Source organism: Archocentrus centrarchus, chromosome 4 (genome assembly GCF_007364275.1).
Source record: "Archocentrus centrarchus isolate MPI-CPG fArcCen1 chromosome 4, fArcCen1, whole genome shotgun sequence".
Taxonomy (NCBI): domain Eukaryota; kingdom Metazoa; phylum Chordata; class Actinopteri; order Cichliformes; family Cichlidae; genus Archocentrus; species Archocentrus centrarchus.
Window position 1 is genome coordinate 1233478 of NC_044349.1, and position 26823 is coordinate 1260300.

Below are 26823 nucleotides of genomic sequence, written 5' to 3' on the forward strand. Positions count from 1 at the left end.
ACGCGGCGTTAAGATGATGAACTGAGGTCAGCATCTGTGTGTCATATTTCATCAGTGGCCTGTACATGTGTGGAAAATGCTTTGAATACATCCAATCAGGACAGCAAAGGATTGATTGAAGAATCTCCCCGCAGACTGACCTCGCGTCTTAATTAGCCCACACAGTTTTCCAGAACAAATATCCAACTTTGGAAGACGGATGATCCAACAAGTGCAGACGCTCTTGGAAATTTTTACCATTTAGCTGCTGGCACCACGGCTGAGGAAGGAATTTAATAAACTTAGAAAATTAGGTCAGAGTGTGTCCCGCATGGAAATCGTACAAAATGATCCTTCCAGGTGGTTAATTGAATTTTTTACTTCACGTTGATTTATGCAGAAGAATTAAAAAAGGAGGGCGTGCTTTTTGCACAGCATCAACCACGGAGTCTCACCCTGTGAGAGCCGGCTCTGAGGAAGAGTAGCCTGGGCCTCATGGTGCATGATAAAGCAGTGAAATGTGTCAGTGTGTACTGAGAAATAAAAAAATAATCTAAAAATTATCATTTCATGAATGAAAATTTGTTATTTTTAATATTATGCTATGACTATAACAATAATAATCATTATTATTCTTATAAAACAGTTTGAAATTCACTCTACAAACTGAAGCAGTCCTCAGTTTTAATCTCAGGTCCGAGTGCTGGATCCGTCCTCTCTGCTGCCCACATCGAACAAATTCCAGATTCCTGGTTTGTAAGGTGGAGTTTGTGTCTCGTGTTTGTTTTCTCTGAACTGAGTCTGAGCTTAAACACAGATGTGAACCTTCTGATGAGCAGCAGAGTTGCTGCAGGTCATTTGGAGTGTGGATTTCTAAACCAAGTTTCACGGCAGCTGATGCAAAAATTCACTGGACTTCATCCTCTGTGGGGCATAAATGTCTCCACTACATCTGAGAGCAGGGCATGACGATGTTTTAGTTTGGGAAAAGTTCGTGAGGCAGATGGATTTTTGCAAAAATGGCCAAATCTGAGCTCCATGTTTGTAGCTTTACTGGTTAGAGTCCCGTGAGAAGCTGAAGTCACAGCCACAGACATGATTTGGATATGACAGCAGATAGATGGCTCATCCACTTACTGGCTGCCCTTCTCCAAGCTGTTTCCAACTTCCCAGATGGTTCTGTTTGCCAAACAGCACATCACATTACCAAAGCAGCTCACTTATTAACCAGCATTCCTATTCATGGAGCCATGCTGTAATCGTAGCTGAAAAGGTTAGGAACTAAATGGGCTACTGCGATGTTTTACCCTTAAACTTGAGTCGAGGTCTCTGCAGAATATGAGAAGACCATTAAATGTGTTTGTGTTCGAGTTAGGCCATAACCACACAATCCCGCTGATTGAGAAGCAGCTGAGCGCTGCTTTTCTGCCTCGTTTAGCAAACCGTGAACACAGATATTCTTTTTATACATTTCATCCTCAGCAGCCTCTGCATCCTACAGAGACACTGCACAGCTGTTACAGTAAAGGTAATGGTCCTTACTCATAATTAGCATTTGGATGTCTGAAATCTGTGCAGTTTACCTATGATGTGTGCTCACACACACCTTCCTGAGGCAGGACTCATTTTCTTCTCCTGTAGTTGTTCATTTTGGATCAGTCAGGATGCCATTTGTCTCTCAGGAAGGACTGTCAGCAGGAAGCATGCAGCAAAGAAGCCATTTGTACAGCTTAAGTGTTTTTGTGCTCCTCACAAACTGCCTTTTCTTGCTGCTGATGTGTTTTTGTACCACAGCTTTGAAATATTGAGCTTCAATATTACAAAAGCAGAGAGTGTGTTTTGATGGCAGAGATTCAGCTTGCATAGTCAAGTTCATCTACTGACCTGAATTTGTTAAAAAAAAAAATTCATGTTTGAATCCATGAATTTGTGTTGTTTCTGAATCGTGTGGGAGGGAAACAGCAGGTGAGCTCAGCTTTGCTGTCAAAGTCACTGCTCGGTACAAACGCAGCAAATGACTTCAGCACGCCGCCTCTCACGTGTTATTTTCCCATCTGCCTCCTCTGTTTTTTTATCCCTCACATTAAAACAAATGCTTCTTCATGCTGGAGTCAGGAATCTGATTCCCTTACCTTAAAAACTCAAAAAGGGAGATTCAGGGAATGCCGACGGCCTCCACATCTCCTGTTCTGCATGCTGCTCATTGTTTATGAATGCAGACATATTTAAACTGTTGTTAAACAATAGCCGGCCATTTTGAGATCATATTTTGTACCCCACCTTTTGCTCTCCTGTTTACATGCCTGCAGCCAATGGCTGCTCAAACTCGACAGGTCGATGATTATAACTGGGCTGCACGTGGAAACCAGAACGTCCTCATGTTCAGAATCTGTTTGTAGAGACGCAGGAAGTGCTCCCATCCTCCGCCTGGTTCTGTTGGAGGTTTCTTCCTGTCGGAGTTTTTCCTCCCTGCTGTCACCAAAGGCTGCTCAGAGGCTCTTTGGTTTTACTCCGTAAAGCTTCAGTGTGTAAACTTCCCTGAGATGGTTTATGTTACTGTTTGTCATTATAAATGTAAACCAAATTAACAGAAGTTGGTAAAACTCACTCTGATGTAACTGTTAAAATTCATGCACCTTTTTAAATATAACACAGGAGTAAATTAGATTATAAAGAAACAACTCTTTAGTAAAAACTCCAGAATCAAAAATCTTTAAATATTTTAGATCCACATTAAAACTTTAGATTTATTTAAATATAATGTGAATGTCAGTCAGGTATCTGCAGAAAATTTTAGTTGACTTGACACAACTTAACCAGGAATTCCCAACTTTGGGATAAAAAGCATGTGTATCTTTATCTGGTATCATTTTACTTTTCACTAAGTCGGCTCGCTCAGAGCGGACTCGGTGCCCCGCTGCTGGCAGAGTCGCACCACGTGCAGCATAAAATCTGATCAGTCACTCACAGAATGATGGATAGATGCCAGATGACATCTTTAACAACAGTTTGCTTTGCAGTCTCCGTCATTCTGTGACTTTGCATTTGCTGGAACCACCTGTGACCGGAGGTGTTGCCAAATCAACCATGACTCAGATCACTGACATACCAAATCCTCTATGGTGCAGTCATAATGACGGCGTCTTTGGGCAGAGCTTTGGTGTCAGGGTGGTGCCTGAATTGTCTTCGTATCGTAACTGCCTTCAGCTGTTTTAATAGCCAAAGACTGCAGCGTGTGAGGTCCTGTTTCCAGGAACAAAATACTCACTGATGTGATGTTTATAACTTTATTATCATGTTCTTGTGCAACAGGAGAGCTCAACAGCAGCGATGGCTTTTCTCAAGCATTCCATCTTGCAAACCCTGAGTGTGCTGCTCTTGGCTTGGGTGTTGGTGCGCTGCCAGGCCCCTGTTGAACCAGAGGAAGAGGAGGAGGAAGAGCCATTAAAGGAAGCAGACACCGCAACAGAGGCGACAAACTCTGAGCCGGCCGAATGTCCGCAGGACTGCAGCTGTATAGAGGGGGTAGTGGACTGCCCGGGGGTCAACCTCATCGAGTTCCCCGCCAGGCTGTCTGCAAATACCCGCCAGCTCTCTCTGCAGGTCTTTCATAAACTCGCAGAAATAGTGATGCAAATCTAAAGTTTGTATTTGTGCATTTACAGTCCGTGTTTTGCTTTCTGATGCTAGAACAACAAGATCGAGGAGATAACGGTGGAACATATTTCCCGTCTGCATCAGCTTGAGACTCTTAATCTTCAGAATAACTGGCTCACCTCAGATGGTAAACACTGTCACACAATCTAAACACTCAGCAGGAAGCCTGTGTACAATGTGGGCCCAGCTTGCAGACATGTTTGTGAGGTTATTTTCTTTCTTTTTTCCTGTGTTGACTCACTGTAGAAAATGAGAGCCTTTGCCTGTCTGGGCAACTCAGAGGAATTTTTGATTAGTAACCAGTCTGGCCTCGGGTTAAGGACTATTATGGTACCCAAATATCTACAAAATGAACCTGAATGTTGCAGAGGACGTGCAGTTGTTTTTGTTCATTTCCTCTAACAACTAGACCTCCCAGCCAAGAGTCACATCCATGAAATGAATGACAATTGATGGGCACATGAGAATCAATTTTCCTTTGATGGAAAAGTTTTAGCCCTGCTTTTGTAAAGCTGGTAAAGCTCCGTTTTATAGGAGCTATAAAACTTGACAAAGGACTTCTTTTATTGTTAGAAATAAAAAAATTAATTCATCAGCAACTTCACTCTGTTTAACGTCTGCTGGAGTCTTACATGGTTCGAGCACAGACTGTATTAAAGGTGGACGTCAGCCTCTCAGGTCTGCATCCCTATTATGGTCACATCAGGCACACACAGCTTTGGCTGTGAGCGCTGTGAGAAGACCTCTGTGGATCATGCAAAGCTAGTCTAGTAGCCTAGAAATATGCAGCAGAACATACATACAGTATCTGCTGTGTTATCCTGAGGAGTGAGACAGGACCTGGCCTGTTTTTCCTCTTAAAGCCAGCTCCTCATCCTGCATCTGATAAAGAAATCACCACAAGTCTCGTGCTGCCTCTTCACTTGTTGAACACTTGAACAAACATTTAACAGGGAAAAGAGTGCTGCTGAAGTCAGTGTGCCTTTGTTGATGGCTGATTATCAGCTTATAGCTGCAGAACATTGAAGAACGGTCATCTTAGCTGCACTTACAGCAGGTGGAGTGGTCCTTACTGTTATTCAGACACCACCAACAACACGCTGTCTGACTGCGTCATGAAGCTGCAGTCCGAGTCGGGTTTTTTTTCTGTCACAGTGTAACTGACACTCCAACAGCCTTCCTGCTGCTGCCGAGCAAACACAGACGCCAACAGGCCCCGAGTCATCTGATATTTTCTTCCTTTATGTACTAAATAATATTAACAATAAATACAAAGCATTGCAGAACCAAGTGCACCGGGTTACTGCCCAGTTGTAGCTTTGCTCTGCCATTAAAAACAGACCCCAAAATAAAAAAATCAAACATCATACCTGCTATGACCGCTGTTTGCTCCTGTTATGTAGCTTTCCCCTTAGTATGCTGCTGATTTACGATGAGTTTGGAGGTCATCACATCTTCTCCCTTTAATTACTGCACCCTCAAACAAATCTTTTAACACTTCCTGCGTTCAGTTTGAGTCTACGAGAGCGCTGTCAGCACGAGCTGCACAATGAACTTAGACTAAATTAAAGGCAGTGCTGGAAATGTGATGTGCTTCATCTAACATTTACACCACTGTGGAGGAAACACTGGTGGGCTCAGTAATCACAGATGTTTCTGTGATTACTTTTTTGATAGATTGTTCACTATCAATCACGGGCTGCCCATGGGAAATCAGAACGTTCTAGAAGAAATAAATACTTACAAACGGGTAAAAAATTCAGCAAATTCATGAATTTGAATGAATTGAATTAGTTCAAAGGGGGTGTCTCCTCCCTTTTCCAAACCCTAACCAGTATTTTGCAGAGCCTAACAAGGGGGTGAAAGCAGGAGTAAAGCACAAAGGTCCAAACAGGAATGAGCCGCCGTCTCCTGCTCGATAAACTGCAGCTTAGACCACCTGTACTCTAAAATCCTCCAGCAGACTTGTCTCAGCAGCACTGATGCTGAATTAGTGAGTGATACAAGTCTGACTACAGTGGTAAAAATGTCTTGTGTTGAGGGGCAGAAGTCAGAACAATGTCTCACACCTTTGTTTTTTTTTTAATAGGCCTTGAAGATGAAGGGTTTGAGATGCTCGAACAACTGGCTTATTTATACTTGGCCAATAACAAGGTGAGTCATAGGTGAGGGGCCACTTTAATCTATGAACCACGTTATAAAGAGGAGAGCTTCAAATGAATATTTAATCTCAGCAGTGCTTCTCTCATTTCTGAATTCCCAGTTATTGTGTACACTGTAGTGCTCGTTTTATAGCAGGAACACAGTGCTTTCACGCAGGACGGCTTCCCATGCAACACTTCTGCTGTACCTGCATATTTGGAGAGGACAGAGTGGCTGTGTCAGGGCCAGATGAAGAGGGATTCAGATGAAAGGGAAAAAAAAATATCAAATAACCAAATATAGGGGGATCACTCTCCTCAGCCGCCTCCCTGGGAATGTCTATGTCAGGTTACTGGAAAAGAGAGTTTGTCTGTTAGTCAAACCTCGAGTATGGGGGTGTCTGTTGAAGGCCATTTGGTCCCTGGACAATTATTGCGAGAGCTTGGTCCACATTGCTGGCAATAAGTCAGACTCGTCCCATGGGTGCTGGACTCCGCCAGGTTTCCCTTTGTCACCGATTCAGAATTTTTATGGCCAGAATTGAAAAGAGTGGAAAGCTTCTATTTTAGTGGCTGCAGAATCTCATCTCATTTTTTGTGGATGATGTGGTTCTGTTGGCTTCATCAGGTGATGGCCTCCAGGTCACACTCGAGCAGTTTGCAGCCGAGTGCGAAGCAGCAGGAATGAGAATTAGCATCTCCGAGTATGAGGCCAGAAAAGGGTGAAGTGCCCACTCCAGGACAAGTGGATGCCCCAATTGGAGAAGTTTAAGTATCTCGGAGTCTTGTTCATGAGTGAGGAGTGAGGGAAGAAGGGAGAGGAAGACTGAGAAATGATTGGGGCTGCAGCTGCAGTGATTTGGATGCTACACTGGTCTGTCACGGTGTAGAGAGCTGAGTGTAAAAGTCAAACTGCTGATTTACTCATTGATCTACGTCCCTACGCTCACCTATGCTTACAACCTTTGAATAGTGACCGAAAGAATGAGATGAAGAAAATTTGAGAGGGGCTCAGAGTAGAGCCGCAAATCCTGCACATCGAAAGGAGCCAGCTGAGGTTTTTTGGGCATCTGACAAGGATGTCTCGTGGGCATGTCCTATCAGGAGGAGGCCCCGGGGTAGACCCAAGACACACCGGAGAGATTATATCTCTCAGCTGGCCTGGGAATGCCTCGGTGTTCCCCCAGATAAGCTGGAGAAGGTGTCTGGGGCGAGGATTTTCTTGTGCTTATCCCGACCCCAGATAAGCAGAAGCCTGATTTGATGTCAGGTGTGACCATATTTGGAGTGTCAGGTTGTGACCTAATGCTAGCAAGCTTTGTTAGGAAGACACATATATAGTCTTTATGGATGCACTGCACAGAGATGGGCTACTACCAATTAGTGATAAATGACATGCAACTGAATTACTAGAAATATACTGTCCAAAACTGGAGCACAGTATTAGATGGTCTGATAACACAACTAACTTCACAGGAAGCCATATTGTTAGATAATTTAGTTAAAATGCTCAAGATAATGTCCTGTCATGCTTCTTGTTTGTGCTTGCAGCTCACCTCAGCACCCAGAGTCCTGCCCCCCTCTTTGGTTAGTGCTGATTTCGCTGCTAATCAGCTTACGAGGATCTTTCCATATACTTTCGGTCATAAGCCAAAACTGAGGTATGAATGTGCATGTTTGTGTAAATGTACTCCAGATTCCACGAGTTAGGCAGTTAACACATGTCTCATGGGCATGGTTCCCAGGTCTGTGTATCTCCATAACAACAAGCTGACTGATGCAGGGCTTCCTGAGCACACGTTCAATGCTTCTGACAACCTGGAGATCCTAACTATGTCCAGCAACTTCCTGAGGGTCGTTCCCAAAAACCTGCCTCGGAACCTTTACCGTCTTCATTTGAAGGTGAAACACCACATTATAGTTGGAGAGTAGAAGGTCTAAGATAAATGTACAGTTGTAATCATAAACTGAAGCTCTGCACATAAAAATGAATTGCAGAAATCTTGCTTGATTTCAATTTGGCCTGTAGGTAGTCACCTTGGGCATCAGGGCACCATTTCAAGCAATTTATATATCTATACTATAAATAGTATATATTATATTTGTATAAACTTAGCACAAAAATTATTTCTTTGTTGTAACGATGCTTCTTTGCAATAAATCTTCTACCGTTGGAAAGCCTGTTTATTTCCCCTTAAATTGAGTCACATTGGTAAGGAAGATCTATTTGTGGATTGAGCAGCAGAGTTGAGTATGTGGGCTGAGTAGCAGAGTTGAATATGTGGGTTGAGTATGTAGGTTGAGTAGCAGAGTTGAGTATGTGGGTTGAGTAGCAGAGTTGAGTATGTGGGTTGAGTAGCAGAGTTGAGTATGTGGGTTGAGTATGTGGGCTGAGTAGCAGAGTTGATTATGTGGGTTGAGCAGCAGAGTTGAGTATGTGGGTTGAGTATGTGGGTTGAGTAGCAGAGTTGATTATGTGGGTTGAGTAGCAGAGTTGAGTATGTGGGTTGAGTATGTGGGTTGAGTAGCAGAGTTGAGTATGTGGGTTGAGTAGCAGAGTTGATTATGTGGGTTGAGCAGCAGAGTTGAGTATGTCGGCTGTGCCCATGAAAACTTGCCAAATGTTCTCTGCCAATTTCAAACAGCCGATTTAGCTACCGACTGTTGTTATTGTTGTTTGTTGGATTGGATGATTGCTGAGGAGTGAGTGACAGGCTGTTGTGCATGGAATTACATTTATGTCAAAAGTCATGGACAAGAAAAAAAAAATTATCATGAGCAAATAATACATTTTATGCACACAGGTATTCACCGCCACACTTAAATTCCTTGCACGCAGAACTCAACCACTCATGCATGTAGAAGCCTTCACGTATGCCCTTTACGTGCCACTGCAGTTTTACTGTACTCAGTTGAAGCCTGCTTGCTCCAATCAACTGACTTTTGACTATTTGGAGGGCTGAGCCCAAAGGAAGTCCTAATGTGATTGGTCACTTTGATGAACAGTTCAGGTTACTGTGTTAAACCGTGAAAGCACATGAGCGATGTTTGAAACCATATTCATTTACAACAGCAGTTTATAAAGTGTGCATTTGTTTGTAAACAATCAAATATATAAACTTATTAAAATAAACTATAAAAAAATGTGAAGGAAAATTGTACAAGAAATATTGTAGCCATGACAACAGATGAGAGATACATGTGTGGTGTTTCCCTGTGGTCTGCAGGCTCAGGGCAATGAGATAACCAAAGCATGCCGAGTACACAGCAGCTACAAGGATGGTGTGTGATGCAGTTATAAGACTCTTTAATTCAATTTCAATTTTTCAATTTTTTTTATTTATATAGCACCAAATCACAACAAACTGTCGCCTCAAGGCGCTTTGTATTGTGGGTAAAGACCCTACAATAATACAGAGAAAACCCAACAGTCAAAACGACCCCCTATGAGCAAGCACTTGGCGACAGTGGAAAGGAAAAACTCCCTTTTAACAGGAAGAAACCTCCAGCAGAACCAGGCTCAGGGGGGGCAGTCATCTGCCGCAACCGGTTGGGCTGAGGGGAGAGAAAGACATGCTGTGGAAGAGAGCCAGAGATTAATATCAATTAATGATTAAATGCAGAGTGGAGTATAAACAAAGTAAATAAGGTGAATGAGAAACAGTGCATTATGTGAACCCCCCAGCAGACTAGGCCTATAGCAGCATAACTAAGGGATGGTTCAGGGTCACCTGATCCAGCCCTAACTATAAGCTTTATCATAAAGGAAAGTTTTAAGCCTAATTTTAAAAATAGAGAGGGTGTCTGTCTCCCGAATCCAAGCTGGAAGCTGGTTCCACAGAAGAGGAGCCTGAAAGCTGAAGGCTCTGCCTCCCATTCTACTCTTAAGTATCCTAGGAACCACAAGCAAGCCAGCAGTCTGAGAGCGAAGTGCTCTGTTGGGGTGATATGGTACTATGAGGTCTTTGAGATAAGATGGTGCCTGATTATTCAAGACCTTGTATGTGAGGAGAAGGATTTTAAATTCTATTCTAGATTTAACAGGGAGCCAATGAAGAGAAGCCAATAAGGGAGAAATCTGCTCTCTCTTTCTAGTCCCTGTCAGTACTCTAGCTGCAGCATTTTGGATCAGCTGAAGGCTTTTCAGGGAGCTTTTAGGACAGCCTGATAATAATGAATTACAATAGTCCACCCTAGAAGTAATAAATGCACGAATGAGCTTTTCAGCATCACTCTGAGAAAGGATGTTTCTAATTTTAGAAATATTGCGCAAATGCAAAAAAGCGGTCCTACATATTTGTTTAATATGTGCATTGAAGGACATATCCTGGTCAAAAATGACTCCAAGATTTCTCACAGTGTTACTGGAGGCCAAAGTAATGCCATCCAGAGTAAGTATCTGGTTAGACACCATGTTTCTAAGATTTGTGGGGCCGAGAACAAGAATTTCAGTTTTATCTGAATTTAGAAGCAGGAAATTAGAGGTCATCCAGGCCTTAATATCTTTAAGACATTCCTGCAGTTTAATTAATTGATGTGTGTCATCTGGCTTCATTGATAGGTAAAGCTGAGTATCACCTGCATAACAATGAAAATTGATGCAGTGCTTTCTAATAATACTGCCTAAGGGAAGCATGTATAATGTAAATAGAATTGGTCCTAGCACAGAATCCTGTGGAACTCCATAATTAACCTTAGTGTGTGAAGAAGACTCCCCATTTACATGAACAAATTGGAGTCTATGAGATAAATATGATTCAAACCACCGCAGTGCAGTACCTTTAATACCTATAGCAAGCTCTAATCTCTGTAATAAAATCTTATGGTCAACAGTATCAATATTACAGTATTAGATTTACACAAAATGACAGCAACAACCTTCACTGTTGTATCACACACTGGTTCAGATCAGACAAATGAGCTGCTCACTACTGTCACGTTGTGTTGTACACAGACTGTCTGTTCACAGAACCTGTAATATTATCTGGATGAACTATTATAGTAGAGCTGGAACAGTGAGCCAGATGTGTACAGCTGTTTCACTGAGACACGTCAGACAGCAACATGAGCACGTTTTATATTTGTTCACATTTTGGAAAATCCAGTTCACTCGACTGACTGAAAAATCTATTTTTCCTTTTTCTTAGGAATGCGTGCTCTCGTTATGATGATGTTTTATTAATCATAAAAGGTTTGTGATGCTGTACAGCAGGTTAACAGGACAGGAGTGCCGAGACTTCAGAGTTTCCCTTTGAATCCTCCAGTTTTAAAGATTTATTCAGTATTTCCGCTGCTGCACAGAAAACAATAACTGCTGATAGTTAATGTGCCAAACTTTATTTTCCAAACTGTAAACAAATACGGTTTAAAGCTCATGTTGCTGCCACGGTTTAACACAGTGACCTGAACTGTCCATCAAAGTGACTGATCACACTAGACTCCACCAGGATTCAGCTCCGGGTGTGAATCTGCAGCAGCACGCAGGCTGTTGAATTTATGCTCGAGGAATTTGAGTGACTGGCGATGAATACTTGCACCCATGAAATTAAATTATTAGCTTCTGGGGCATCGTTTCAACCAAACAAAAATTTCCTTGCTTGTTGTGCTAAATTTATAAACCTTGAAGCTCAGGACAAAGTTACAGGAGCCAAAATCAGGCAAAACCAGCAGAGGTTGTGCTGTGTGCATATGGCGGCCATAGTACATTTGTCAGGATGTTACAGTCCAAGTCTGTGTTGACTGACCCAGCGAGAGGAATTCATGGTGCACAATCTGGTAATTGTCCCAAAAAACAAGGAGCATGGCCCTGGCTGCACTCCTGACCTGATGTACCTCCTTTGAACTTTGACACCGTGAACTTTCAATATCAGACGATTCTTGACTTAAAATTCAGGTCATTTTGACACAGAACTTCATGTTTGCTCTCTGCACACATTTAAGGCCCATGGTGAAATTGCAGATGCAATTTCAGTGCATCTGCAGGACAAGTGGTCAGAAGAGGCCTTTCAGGAAATTATATGAAAATTAAAGTCACACTTGAAGTGGTGCAGTTGGCTGAAAAACACCACCTATCAGAGCAGACTGGCCAAATTTGAACCAGGTATGATTTCTGATTTTGGTGGGTGAAGCTGCATACGTTTTCGATTGCACTTCACATTGACTGTGATAATATCCTGTTGTTACAGAGCAACAAGCTGGAGAAAATCCCAAGTGGAGCTTTTGACAACTTGCCCAACCTCAGAGAATTATATCTTCAGAACAACCTCCTGAGCAACGAGGGCATGGACAACGAGACTTTCAGGTGGACAAAAGTCTTCACTCACCAAGCTCACCAATAAACAGATTTTAGCATCTTGCCATTGCCAAGTGTGTAATATAAATCTAAAAGCCATCCTTTTAAGAGCAGACTCTCTACAGAGACATCATCACAGCCTTCCTTTTCTCTCCTCGTAGCCAACTCAGCAGCCTTGAGTGTTTGGATTTGTCAAATAACAACATGAGCATCGTCCCGAAGGGTCTCCCTCGCAGTCTCGTGCTGCTACACTTGGAGAAGAACTCCATACGCAGCATCCCCGGAGATGCTCTAACTTCTGCCCGAAATCTTGAGTACCTGCTCCTCCACAATAACAAACTTCGCTCCCGTTCTATCCATCCAGCTGCCTTCCAGGTAAATACTGACAATACAAATGACTCTTCTGAATTGTCAGGACACATTGGAAGATGTAGTTTGTTCCATGGCAGTGAGCGTTTTGCAGCAGTGGATCACCTATTTGAATCTTAAATTTGCTTTTCATCAGGGCTTGAAAAAGCTGCACACTCTACACATGCACAACAATTTGCTGGAGCGTGTTCCCAGAGGCCTGCCTCGGCGAGCGAAGACACTGATGCTGCTCCATAACTTTATTTCTGAGATTGGCCGCAACGACTTATCCTTGTTGTACACGCTGACAGAGCTCAACCTCAGCTACAACAAGCTTACCAGCTCCAAGATACACCATGAGGCTTTCAGGAAGATGCGTGTGCTGGAAACCCTAGACCTGTCAGGGAACAGCCTTACCTCAGTGCCCAGGGGTCTTCCGCGCAGTCTGCAAGTGCTCGATATCAAGAACAACCGACTCAACTCCATACCGGACGGTACGCTGACGAGGATGGCGAAGTTACGAAAGCTGATTCTGAGTGACAACCAGCTGAAGCTGAACTCAGTCTACCAGGGAGCCTGGATGGAGCTCAACGCGCTCACAGTGAGTGGAAGACAAATGAGAGAGACACAGATTAAAAAAACAAATGCTTGGCAAAGATATTTCCCACTGCATGAATCTGAATATTTAGGAACTTTGTGAAACTTTGGTACAAGGTTCTTCCCTGATCTTCCACTGATTTACGGTCCAGCATGGTTCAGAATAGGGTGAACTCAGGACTGGCTACTGGACAGACAGTGGGAGGGACAGTGTGGTGTGGATGTTAAAAATTAAAAGGCTTTTTCTTCACAATTATATGAATATAATCCCAGCAAACATGGCTGAAACAGCATCATCTTTGATTTTCAGACTCTGGACCTTTCTGGTAACCAGCTGGCACACATCCCCGCTGACCTGCCGGAGTCTCTGGAGTACCTTTACCTGCAAAATAACCGCATCTCCAGTGTTCATGGTTCAGCTTTCGAAGGCACTCCGAACATCACAGGCATCTTCCTCCGGTAAGGGACAGCTATTATATTCAGGCTTTAATTGCTAATTGTTTAATTGCTGATTTATTTTTACCCAAAATAGACATCTTTAGACTCTTTAACTCTTAAATAAATTCTCCATAACTACACCATCATCATGAATAACCACAGCTTCTGTGGATGAGACACGCTCTTCCTTATCACATGACTTTATCAAAATATGCATTTATTTACAGCTGTTCAGAACTGTACATTAGAGATAAAAAAAAAGAATGAAAAGTGAGTCATATTGATCTTATTAAACTTCAGCTTGATTAAATCTAACAGTACTAGATCCAGTTTAGTCTCAGAGTTGTTACCCAGCCTCTCCACACTCTCAAACCTTTGAAATGGGCCAGTTATTGCTGATGTGTTCCCAGCACAGGGTCCTTCAGGGTGAATCAAACTCTCATCAACAATTTTAATCCATTATCTGTTCAAGGACAGGCTCTCGGTGAAATCTGTTGGGGGGCTTGTTTCCATATGCATTGATCTTCACTGGGGAAAAGATTAGACTCGTGCAACTGAAGAACAGCTGTGAGGAAGTTATTGTTTGGTTTATACTGTTGTGCAAGTTTAGAAAGAACAGCTGCAGTCAGATCCACAGATTTCCTCCCACACTCATTTCCCTTTAAACACTCAGCTCAGATTGATGTTCAGGGCAATGAGGAGGCCTGGATTCCTTAAATGAGAATTCAGATTCACAGTTCAAAGTCCATCCATCCATCCACCCACCCGTACACCTATCCGTCCATCTGTCTGTCCATCCATCCATCCATCCATCCATCCATCCATCTATCCAACCACCCACCCATCTATCCATCTATCCATCCATCTATCCAACCACCCACCCATCTATCCATCTATCCATCCATCCATCCATCTATCTATCCAACCACTCACCCATCTATCCATCTATCTATCCATCCATCCATCCATCCATCCACCCACCCACCCAGAAATGTGTGTCTGCGTGGTTTGCTGAGTTGCAGGTTAATGATTGTGCATGTGTGCAGAATGTGGTTATGGATCAGTTTAGCTGAGTGGCACTTTGCATACAACTGCTCATTTTCTAGAATAGAGGTGTTAAACTCTTTAGTTCACGGGCAATACGCATCCCAATCTGATCTCAAGTTGGCCAAACTGATAAACATATTTTACAATGATGGAGTAACTGATGGCTGCAGTTTTTACAGGTTGCAGAGCCGCCCACAGGTCTGACCCCCCTTTGTGGAGTAAATGACTGCAGACTGATGTTTCTTCACATGGTGCTCACCTGTCTTACTGTCCACCTTGTTTACAACTTCCTGCTGCAGAGAGACAGGTGCTGCTGTCTGCCAGGCTAGCATTTGTTGTGTTTTGATCAAATATGAATCATTTTCTGACTAGCATTTCCATCCAGCAGAGTTTAATGGTTTAGTCATGGGCATCTCTAATTAATATACCAATGAAAATCAAACCAACAGCAGATAAAGTCCAAAAACCTTTGATAGGATTAAGAGCAGCTGAAAAAAAGGCAGTTCTTGGCAAGACAAAATGCAGCTGTGACAAATGCATAAAGAGCTTTGAGCTTTCAGTGACTACAGCACAAAAGTATCTGTGTTTTGAGTTTCCTAAAATCCCAAAAGGTTTGTGACCAGGACATTATCTGGGCTTCACTGAGTCCTTTTGCAACAAATGTCTGGAACTTGATTCAGTGAAGCTTTGAAATGTAAGAACAGCAACAGCACGTCAATTTCCACCTCATGTTTTCTGCTCAGTGATGGGTTTTCTCTTTAATAACCTTTCTGATGTCAGAGCAGAGGCATCTTTACCATCATCGTGCATGTCAGTTTTTTGTTTATAGAAACAATATTTAATCTTAGATAAAAGCACAAATTATCAATTAATTACCAGCTGGTCTTTAGAGGAACATCATGCAAAGACTGTGCAGTCTGTACACCTGCCACTGATTTCATGCCAGATGTTTCCTCTCACTTTCAATGTTTTTCTTAATTACTGCATGGGCACTTTTATCGTTCCTCCTAAAATAGATATTTGTTCTCAAAGTTCATTGAAGTTTCCTAGAGAACCGTAGATTGACATTAAATTACCACAGAGCGTATCCCCTCATACACCACACATCAGTTCATCTGAGTCCAGAACCACATTCTGGTCTGTGCACTCAAACATCCTCCTTATCCCAATCTGGCATCTCTGATCTTCCTCTCTCAGGTCTGCCACCCGTATCAGATCACCAGCGTCCTGTTGCAGAGAGTGACGTGTGTGATGTACTGATAACTTCCTCTGGGGTTGCAGTTCGAATGGATCAGTCAGGAAAATTTCAAACTCTGAAAGTTTCTTTGAGTTAAGTAACAAAAAGATCAAATGACTTTGGTATGGAGCTCTGCAGGAAGGGAGAGTGATCTTGAAAATCAGCACTTAAAAGCTCCTGAGATTAGAGGCCACACGAATGCTTCCCAGAGTTCATGCAGCACAAATGTTTGGAGCAGAAATCTGCTCATCATGGTTGCTGAAAAGACCAGTGGAAATCTGGACTTTTGATCTGATGAGTCCAAAAGTGAGATTTTTGGCCCCGGCTGCAGAGAACTGATCGTACCAGTGTGCGGTTCGCAGCACAGAGTGAGGAGGCGGGGCCTTTGCTGATGACACCTCAGCATCCTGCAGAGACACGGCGCCCCATCTGGTTTGAGCTTGATGGGAGCACTCTTTTGATTTTTAATAAAACAATGAGCTAAAACACACACAGCAAGGCTCTGAGAGCACACGGCGATAAAACTTTGACCTCACAGAAGTAAATCCTTTTCAGAAACATGTCCTCGTGCTCCGGTCTGTTACTGATCAGTAGAATTTGCTTTGAGTCTCATTTTGCAGAGTACTGCAGCGCGGTGTCTAATCTGCTGTCTCCGCTGACTTGTGTGCATTCAGCAAATCTCGCAGAGTGCAGACTAATACCCACGAGCTGAAACATCGGTTTCCGGCATGCGTGTTAGTGGCTTTTGTTCGATTTCATTTCCAATATGACTTCAAGCTGGCTGCTTTATGGGCAGTGTTTACAAGTCCTGGCCCCTTCCAGGCTCACCATGTTTTTCATATCAGCTGCTGCCACATTTCTTTTATTTGAGTCTTTAAACATTTTTTTTATTTCCACCCAAGTGCATCTGCAGCTGGGAGTCTTTGGCCTGAGCCTGTTCAGAGCTGCAGGAATGTTTGTGTCTGTGGGGAAAGTGGAAGGAGCATTTATGTGTGTATTTATTACTAATTAGACGTGAATTCCATGTTGTTCAGCTTTTAAAGTTCATGAACAACATGCACAACAATTTTCAATGACAGATGCATTTGGTTCAGCTTGCATTAGACGTGGTTTTAGATGAAGGTCAGTTGAAACTTGTGAGCTTGAAGATAAGAGCGTGTGTGCAGCTGTGTGCAGCTGTGTGCAGCATACCTGCTGTGCTGATGCTCCAGAGGAGAGGAGCTGCCCTTTGCTCAGCTGGACAGATTTTTATAGATGTCACTGTTAACCATCTTTTTGGCTTTTAGCTTTTGGAAACTGTGCCATCAACAGGCTGCTTTAATCAACTGTCTTTATTTTTTTCTTTAAGGTTTAACCTCCTGTCTGTGAACACTGTGGATGAGAGCTCCTTCACATACCTCTCCAACCTGAAGGTGCTGGACACCGGTGTAGGAAACCCTGAGCTCCCCTCCAAAGAAGAGGAGATCGATGAGGAGCAGGAGGAGACATAAGACACAGCTGGTCAAACTACCATTGGACTGCATTGTGTTGAGGACAGAAAGAGCTTTTAAATGGGAATGTACCTGTGAACGCCATTTCCCGGGTCCATCCTTGTATTGTGGCAGCGTCACATATTTCTGGTGCAGGAAACCGGATGAGGTTACTGATGTTTCCATGTTTTTGGGCTGGTTACTATTGCATAGCTTTATATCTGAGCTTTAATTTTTGTTTTTGATCATTTTATTGTTTCTGTGCCCTTTTCTCAAAGATTTCTCGGCAAACTCTAATGTGAAATTTCACATGTAAATGTTTCTGAATTGATACAAAGAATGTCAGCAGTGTAAAAATTCTGCCCCCCCGCTGTGTGAGTCTGTCTCTGTTCGTTCATAAACGCCCGTGAAACAAAAGTGCCGACTGAAACCAACGAAGCTGCAAACGCTGAACCAAACGAGTGTTCATGAAAAAGCTGCATTTTAATGCCAAGTGTGGATTATCTGCAGATCCGATTTCAAAAATCTCAAGCTTTCATTTTATAATGTAGACAAAAAAGAATCGCAGCAACAAGTTTCATAAAATCATCACAACATCAAACATTCATTCAGATCATTTGTAGTTGGCTTCTTAGTCACTCACCGATTTGCATTCTGTGATTGGATTCTTTTGTTACCGTCAGTCTGCCCATCTGGGAGGGAAAATGAATTAAAGCACCCCCCCCCCAACCCCCCCGTGGAGTTTTCTGGTAAACAATCAAAAGTTTACATTCCATTTTCCCACAAAACACGTCCTCAGTGTTCTAACAAATGTGCTGACTGCATTTTTTGGTTCCTCATAAAAAGGTTGGAAAGTTTTCCCCTCACAGTCTCGTTCAGCCGGACTCGTCACAGCCACCTGTTATAATCAGAGGTTAGAAACTCCACAGAGACCCTGTAAATGTCATGAGAGGCTCACAGGAAGCGGTTCATCCACAGGGACGCATGTGATCAGAATGACTAAACAGGAGAAAGCAGTACCACTCTGTGGACTTCTGGTTTCAGAGGAGGGACTCGTCTTTATTCATCTAGAATATGAATATATACATATAAATATAAAGCCCTATGGACCTCTGGCCCAAAAATGAACATTCATGTCTTAAAATGAAACTTTATCTATTGTTTCTGGCCCTTCTATTATAAACTTAAAGATTTTTTCAGATATTTTAATGGTGATTCTGGTAAAAAAAAAACCTCCCCGTGAGTATTAGGAACTGTGTCAGTGCATTTACAGCATTAAGCTGTTTCTTTATATTTCGGTTATGAACAGAATGAAAGAAGATGCATGAGTTCCTTTAGGGGCCTCCCTCCCATCCATACAGATCAACAGGATCCCCCTGGCACAGAGCACAAACCCTGATCAGGTCAGATACAGCCTGAAAGGAGTAGTCGGGTGGATGGGGGTTGCAAAGCAGCTTGCAGATATTGTGGGTGGGTCGAAGCATCCTAAAAAGACCCACTTTTATGAACTGCCAGGTGGATGTGCAGAAGGGTGTCAGCTAAGCCATCAGCTGTTATCCACCACGATCAGCTTGGTCTGTGAGTTCTTGGTACAGTTGTTGTGTCTCTGCACAGCACCTCTCTGGATTTTAACAAACATTATGATTGCGGTGCAGCTGTAACTCATCTTTCATTCAAAGGCTTCACTAAAGTACTACAAGAATGAATCAGAATTTATGGCCACATCTTTATTGTTGGATTGATAAAATCCACTAAAATGGTGTAAGGAGGTAAAATTATGCATACATACATTCATGTCTTTTCTCAAGATGTGATTGAAGTAAACCTTTAATTTAGCTTGAATTCAAGGATTTTAAGAAAATGGGAGACTTTGTGTTGTTGTCCAAAAACATGGAGAGCTAACTATAAGCTTTTGATTTAACTGCAGTTTTCTATTGTAGTGATCTTTTATAAATGGGCTATAATAAAGGGAGGGTGGAGGAGGTCCCGTCAGAAATCCTTTATGACAAATCCTCATCCATTAGCAGAGTGAAGAAAGTCTTCCCTGTAAGAAGAAATAAAAGATTTATTTTTTTTAATCTCCATTGACTCCCTTTCATTGAGGACCATCTCAGACAGATTCGATCTTCCTCTGTTACGTTTCAGAGCATCGACTCAGAGCGTGTTTGCTGCCACCAGTCGTTAACATCTGTCCCTCATAAATACTCATCTTGCACTTCATGCTTTTAACACAAAGGTAATTACACTAAAATCATAATGATGGCAACTCTGTAAAGAAACATTCTCAGCAGGTTTACTTAAGAACAAGATTCATTAAGTTCAGTCTGGAATTAACCAGAATCATAAGAATAATAATGATTTTTTTTTTTTTTTTTTAGCATTCAGTGTTTAATAAAAAGAGACAAAATCAAAATGCAGCCACTGATTTACCTGCAGTGAAGATAGACATACATCATTTTCTGCTTGTGACTGAAATATGTCAACATGACCGAAGCTTCAACCCACGCTCATGTTGGTCCGTTCATGTTTTCTAAAGGGATAAATGTTTATCATGAAATCTCATATTACATTCACTTTATATCTATGAAAGCAGCTTCACTTTCACCTGCTGTGCTGTCACATACATATACAGTCAAAGAACGCAGCAATAAATGATTTGAAAAGGCTGAGAAAAGCAGTGTGTTTGCTGACGTTCAGAAGGACATCGCTTCACTGTTTCTGCAGCTTCACCCACACAGGGCGGTGTCACCGCTCTGATCCAGCAGATCTGCTCAGTATCATAATAATACGCCAGACATTTTCCAGAGAAAATACAATACAGATACATGTTTAGAAGTGCTTTATGATTTTTGTGTTATGAGCTGATAAAAATGGTCGGTGAAATGACAAAAACATCATTCAAAGAGTAAATTTCCAAATTGAGACTGTTCCTGCAGCCTCTGGTTGTGTGTAAATTGTGTAGATGGAACTTTGCACTATTGTAATCTCAAAAATTCAGCTTTCTAATATGTTATTATTATGTGTAACCCTAACCAGGTAGTTTTGGCACCTAAACCGGATTTAAAGTTGGTACTAGAGTAAAATCAAACCCCAGTTTCCTTATTGAAAGAAGGGTGCAACCACCCCACTACCTTCCTGAGGCCTCAGTGACTCAAGCCTAGAGAGTGGCTGTTAACCACCTGCAACCACCGGCCAATAAGGAAAAATGAATATTCCTCAACCAGTTATGAGCCATTGCTAGAGGTTGCTGGCAGTTGCTGTGAAATCAGCTGCTAAAGCTCTCGTCATGCAGACCTAGAGGGAAATCTGCGTGTTCCCCCTTCAGTTGGCGAGTGGTTGTGGGAGGCTGCTCGCTGTTGCTAGGTGAAACTGAAGCATAAAGGTCTATGATACCGAACTGAAAACCTCCTTTGAATTATTTTAGTTACCTGCAGGTCACCACAGTCACCTGTATAATATGGAAGTCACCAACTTGTTTGCAAACTCTCAACAACTACTTGCTAAGTGGTTGTGAACCCCGTGAGGAGTGCAACACAAACCAGAAATGGAAACCATTTGTCTTCAAAATAAAAGTCTGCGCCGCACTTTTTCAAGTTCCACTACTGCTCGATGGTTAGTTAGCAAGTGTTTGCAGATGAATTGGCATCTTCCATGCAAACTACAGCCAACTGTAGCAGTCTGGTAGCAACCAAAGCAATCGCAAAGAGGCTTTTGGTGCCACACCCTTTGTGGTTGATTAGACCCAGAAAATAGCCCATAAAATTGCCAACTGGTTGAGGAATACACATTTTTTTCTATCAACCAGTTGGTCACCTACTGCTATCACGGACTAGCTGTGACCTAAAGTGGTGTTTTTTGCTGTTTTTGAAATAGAAACTCGTCAATTTTAGTTTTACAACATATATGAGTCACTTTACAAAGAAGAACGTTTGACACATGTTATAGTAGGATTAATTTCATTGTTGGACTAGATGGTCAAATCTGACTGCTGAAGTTCTTAATTTAGCTCAACTTTGGGATGAATTTCCATATGGAACAAGCCATGTTATTTTTCCTTCACTGGTTGTACTGGACAAAGCGGAGATGCGCAGTCCTTTACTGGCTCGCTGCATCAATGGGGAACAATAAACAACAAATACAGCAGAAATGCAACAGCTGGAGAATAACTTAATGTTTATTGAAATGTGCCAAATCCTGTTTGATGTCACGTCAACCGTCAAACAATTAAATTACTGGTGGATGTTTTGAGGCTGTTCATGTGCCAAGAAGCTTAATGACATCAATCCTGAGGCTGTCCTAAATACATAAAACATTTCAAATCTCTGTTTTACCCACATATCAAAGTTATAACATCACTACAGGCGTAGGAACAAATTCATTTAACTTCCTCCTCCCCCGTGATCACCGTCAGCCTAGCACCACCAGCTTTGTTAAGGCAAACTTAAAGAATTTGTGCATTTCACTTTGCCTCCTGATCATTTAGCTCCAAGCAAACATCCTGGCTCATCTCTTATAATGCAGTCAGCTCGCTGCTTGTAGTACAGCAGTACAAAACATAAGAAAAACACATTGTCAAAAAATTCTATCCATAAAAAATGTATATATCAAATAAAAATAATTTAATCAATGCAAGTACTAACAGGACCAAGGATGAGTTTAAAGAAACCTTATTGTTGTCCACTGCGAATGTACTATTGTTCAGTCTTATTCACCTGCTCTGCTTTAAAATGTCCTTTTGGAACCAATAATCTGAAAGATGAAGATGAGGTTCGTCCTCAGGTGTATCAGGTGTATCGTCCTCAGGTGTGCCACGCTGCAGAGCTCCTTTCAGCAAAACTTACAGACAACCTGCCGAACTCCAACAGGAGGCTATACGTTGGTCTCAAGGCCATTCATATCAATCGTGCAGTGTTCTTTGCTCTTCTTCAGATGCCTTGGAGGAATCGGAGGTTTCTTTCTATCTGAAAGCGGCCGAATGCCCTCCTCCAGCTGAATGAGTTGGGCGACGTCGGGCGGGATGAACTCGTGTTTGATCCCTGGAGGAGGGGGTCGGCAGTTGCCGTTGTTGTTGTGGCAGTTCATCACAGGTGGGGTGCTCATTGCTGTTTTGGTCTCACAGATCAAGGGCACCTGGAGATTGGAAAATATGTGGGACTAATTAAAAAAATGCGAAGTGCTCAGACGATGCTCTTTGTTAAAGAAAACTAAAGTTTAAAAAAGGATCTCAGGCACTCTGACGAAGAGCTGTACGTGGACTGTAAACATGTTTATAGCTAGGACAGGTTCCAAACCTAAAATTTTAAGAATTACACACTTAAATTTGAACTTCTAACTCTGAACAACTAACATGGTTTTCAGCTTCAGGAAGTAGCACTCATCACCCTGTGGGATCAATCGCCACAGTTGTCTCTGAGTCACAGCTCATTTGGTTGACATTTTAGGACTGAACCATCATTAAAACTCACCCCATCTCCCTCTTTCATGAAGTCTTTCCTGCAGATGTGTGCCATGATGCCTGTAGCCAAAGCATCCCCCATTACATTGACCATAGTGCGAAATCTGTCTCTGTAGAGGAAGAAGACATTTGAGACAGGACGTTATGATTTGGGGCGAATTGAACTGTCAGTCAGTGAAGTTGTTACCAGTTTGGATCCTTATACATGCAACTTACAAAGCCCAGTCTACTGCAATGATGAGAGTGATGTCATCAGTTGGCAGCCCGACGGATGTTAGCACTATCACCATGGTGACCAGTCCGGCTTGTGGTATCCCTGCTGCACCGATGCTGGCTGCAGTAGCGGTGATGCTGGTGGAGAGATGGGAGGTCAGCTGATGTCAAATATAGACTGTTTTTAATGCAACAAATGAAGAGACAGACATGTGACTGCTGCTGCTGCTGAAACAAGCAGAAAAGTTTTACTTTAAAAACTTCTTCTTGACCCAAACAAACTCCAAAAGTGAATATTCTCAATTTGTGTTCATGCCGACCAGTCTTTGTGGCTGTGACGGAGGACACGCAGAGGGTGGAGGTGGGTGAGATGGAGGCAGATAATCACTGTGGAGAACCACAAAGGGAGCAGCTGAAAGAAGAAGATCCCTCTGTGATGGAGGTATTGGTCCATAACATCACCTAATGTGAACTTTTATACTTAAATGTCGTCGTCCTGGTTGGCCCAGTGTTTTGAGTCCTTTTAGTGAAGTTCTGTTTTTGTTGTATTTTGTGGTTGTTTTCTTAGATTTCCTTACAGATCCTCAGTTTGTTATTGTTCTTGTTGTTGTTTGGGCGTTATTAGTTATTTGTATGTTATTCTGGTTTCCCTTTGTCCTGGTCTTTGTGTTCCTGTGTGTTTTGTCCCGTGTCTTGGCCTTTTCCCACTGTTTCCCTGTGTGGAGTTTAGTTCCCTTTCCCGTAGCTTTAGAGTTTAGTTTTCCCTGTGTTTTCCCTTAGTGTCCCTCCCTTGTGTTGTGGTGTCTCTTGTGTCTGTTTCCCCAGTATGTATATTATTCCTCATGTGGTGTCAAGTCTGCATTTGTATCTTGTTTGGTCACTTCCTGTTTTATTTTGATAGTTCCATGTTCCCTGTGCTTTGTGTTTACTTTTGCTTCCTCTGTGTTATTATACACATTTGTCTCACCTGTGGTTCCCTGCTGTTTCCACTTGCCCTGATTACCTAGTGTTTGTATTTAAGCCTTCAGTTTTTCTCTGTTCCTTGTTGTGTCATCATCTGCGTTTGCTCCCTTTTCTGTGTGTAGTGTTTTGTTTTCCCCTTTTCTCCCAGGCTTGGTGTTTTGCCTTGGTTGAAATTTTGTTATTGTATTTTGAGTAGTGGTGGAAAGTTTGGCTCCCAAAGACGAGCTCCTCAGGTTGTAGATAAAAAAAAGTGTAAAATGAATTTCTTTCCCTCACCATTCCTGCATGTAGCCTCTATGTAAAGCACAACTTCCTCTTTCTCTTTCTGGTGTCAGAGCAAACTTTGCAGGAGACGCTCCCTCTGTGTTTGATCTGTGTGTACTCACTGTGTGGTGTCTCTGCCCCCCCCCGTTGCTCCGTGTAGACACACAGATTCCACCAACCATCTCAACCAATCACGTGTGGCTTCCACAAAAAAAAAAAAAAAACCCCAAAAGAATAAAGAAACGGCTCACTATCAGGAGCTGGCTCCCATCGTTCACTTCAAAGAGCTGGCTCTTAGGACCGGATCGTTCCCGACTGACCCATCACTAATTTTGAGTTTTTGTGTTCTTGAGCCTCCAGCGAATAAAGCTGTGTGAGTCTGGCTCTGTTTCACGTCCAGCGTTTGGGTCCAACCTTGCCTACCCCACGGCCGAACCGTGACATTAAATCTCCTCTTTGTCCTGATGTTCTCAAATACTTTTGACTGTTGTCACCCCCGAGTTAACGTTTCCATCAAATTTAGCTCATGAGAATTTGTTGTTTAGTTCATGTTGTGCAGATCACAAACACTTTAATGAAGATGCTTCTTGTCTTAATTTGTTTTTTGGATAAAATCTGAAGGTGAGCCTGGCTCCAAGAGCACACAATAATGTTAATAATGTCTCGAAGGCAGCTAATTGGGAAACATCTTATTCGATGTGAAATGAGCTTGACTGATGGGAAAATGCATGTTGGTACATCAGATATCTGGTGCGACTCCGGAGATTGACGATAAGATGATCCCACTGCTCGCTGCACGGCGAGAGATGATGTTTTTATTCCTGTCAAACATCTTTGTAGATTCAGCCAAACAAAGTGGAACAAATTAGATGTTTTTGTGCCTAAGCTGCCATTTAAAATGGGCTCTTTGCTCTGTTATATGTAGACACAACACTGGATCATCCCTTGAGTTTGATGCCTCGAATGATTCAGTATTAAAATTAAAATTCAGCCAAAGAAAAACTGTGACCTGTGGAGATCCGCAGCACCATCGAGAGCGTCCTCACCAACTGCATGACTGTGTGGTTCTCCAGCTGCACAGCCTCAGAGAGGAAGGACCTATGTAGGGTGGTCAGAGCGGCAGAACGTATCATCGGGACCGAACCCCCCCCCCCCCGTATTCCTTGATGTTGAAATGTGTTATGCTTGTTTTAACAGCTTATTTTGAATTAAAGAATTAAAATTAAACCACAAAAAGGAGAAAACGTTTGTTCTCCGTTTAACCAGCTGCTTTTACACAGCTGTGCTTCACACTCACGGTTGCTAGGCGACATGAGCTACGCAGAGGTGAGGGCAGGTGATGCTGATATGAAGGCTAGCCGCTCACTTCCAGCCTTTGCTGTCTACGTGGGCTACGAAGGACTACGTGGGCCGGGTACTTCGGAGGATGCGGCCCCTGAATTTTTGACATCCTGCGTCGATATAATCTGTATGCCTGGAACTCGTGCACTGAGAAACATTCTGGTGCAAAGTGCGATTAAAATGCGTTAAAATTTTTAATTCATTATTTTCCCCGTAATTAATTAATCGAAGTTAACGAAATTAAAGTCCCACCCCTAGTAAATATCCGTATGCTTATGTAAATACTTTTGCTTCTTTTTTTTTTGTCTTTTGCAGCGTGTCAAACTAAATTTCGTTGTATGCAAGTATAATGACAATAAAGGTTCTTCTTCTTCTTGAGAACTGCTGCTCAAGACCACCTAAAAATTACAAGTCTGGCTCCTTGGACATCACTGATTCCTCTCTTCACATCTTAGTCTGTCCCACCAGAGATGTGAGCAGAGGAGGCAAGGAGGAGACATGAGGAGAGAGGAGTCAAGGAAGTGGGCATTTATCACAATGACACATCCTTACTTTGGAGCCTCAGTTTGAATTGATGTTAATTAAATATGATGTTGGACACACCTGCATCATAAATATGGCCCAACTATGGCTGTGTGTTATGGTTCAGGTGTAGCAGTGCTCGTGACATGTTTTTATTAAATTCACAGTGTAATAAGGTGTTACACCTTTTTCAATCACCCACACAGAAACAGTGAAGGGTCTGATCATCTTAAATGACCAAACTGAAATAAAGTATCATAAAATCAGTGCGGTAACAAGTCCTCCACTGGCCACTCCTCTTTTAAAGGCTGAAGGGAAAAACACTTCAGCAAAGGATGCATCTGAGCATCCTCGATTACAGCTCCTACGCCGAGCCTCCTCTCTCCTCCGGATGCATTTTAGGAGTTGAGATGTCCTCTGGTGTACTGAGACTGATGTCCGGGTCACAGGCAGGAGGATGGAGGACAGAGGAGACAAGGAAACACAAATTATGAGAAAAGTCCAAAGAGTCTTTAAACAGGAGGAAAGAATCCGCAGAGCCGGGCTCAGAGCAGGTGGACAGTGAGGGTTAGAGGAGGTTAGAGGAGGTAAAGCAGCGTAGAAGCAGGTTTTACCCACAGCCGCCTTCCATGTTTGTTTTCTGATTGGCTGTTTTTTTCCTGTGATGATCACACTGATGATGAACTCCTGTAAACACTCAAGCTAATAAACTATTCCAGAAAAGTTTTTCAGAAGCTCCCACTTCAGTTTGGTCTTTGTGAAGAATCTCAGAAAGAGAAAATCCTCCATTAACATTTATGTCGACCAGACTGAAGATTCGCTGCAGCAGTCTGTGGGTTTTTTTCTCACAGTCTACAGGG

The 26823-nt window shown here is 42.5% G+C and overlaps 2 protein-coding genes across 5 annotated transcripts in view; one reads left to right on the plus strand and one right to left on the minus strand.

Moving 5' to 3' along the window:
- The window catches only part of podn (podocan), a 23828-nt gene extending 5912 nt beyond the window's left edge, over window positions 1-17916 (plus strand). For 3 of the 4 annotated variants that reach the window (XM_030726573.1, XM_030726575.1, XM_030726574.1), the window contains 10 exons: window positions 3292-3582; window positions 3670-3763; window positions 5726-5790; window positions 7329-7438; window positions 7523-7679; window positions 11963-12078; window positions 12231-12444; window positions 12575-13018; window positions 13325-13473; window positions 17085-17915. In XM_030726573.1, coding sequence (XP_030582433.1) covers window positions 3310-3582; window positions 3670-3763; window positions 5726-5790; window positions 7329-7438; window positions 7523-7679; window positions 11963-12078; window positions 12231-12444; window positions 12575-13018; window positions 13325-13473; window positions 17085-17226 — 1764 coding nt within the window. In that variant the 5' untranslated portion in view covers window positions 3292-3309 and the 3' untranslated portion in view covers window positions 17227-17915. Of the gene's footprint in view, window positions 1-3291; window positions 3583-3669; window positions 3764-5725; window positions 5791-7328; window positions 7439-7522; window positions 7680-11962; window positions 12079-12230; window positions 12445-12574; window positions 13019-13324; window positions 13474-17084 lie in introns of all 4 variants that reach the window. The other variant, XM_030726576.1, reaches the window with a different exon arrangement.
- Window positions 17917-21395: 3479 nt separating this feature from the next.
- The window catches only part of slc1a7b (solute carrier family 1 member 7b), a 49199-nt gene continuing 43771 nt past the window's right edge, over window positions 21396-26823 (minus strand). The window contains exons 9-11 of the mRNA XM_030726946.1: window positions 22877-23011; window positions 22671-22770; window positions 21396-22335 (exon numbers count right to left, since the gene is read on the minus strand). Coding sequence (XP_030582806.1) covers window positions 22075-22335; window positions 22671-22770; window positions 22877-23011 — 496 coding nt within the window. The 3' untranslated portion in view covers window positions 21396-22074. The remainder of the gene's footprint in view (window positions 22336-22670; window positions 22771-22876; window positions 23012-26823) is intronic.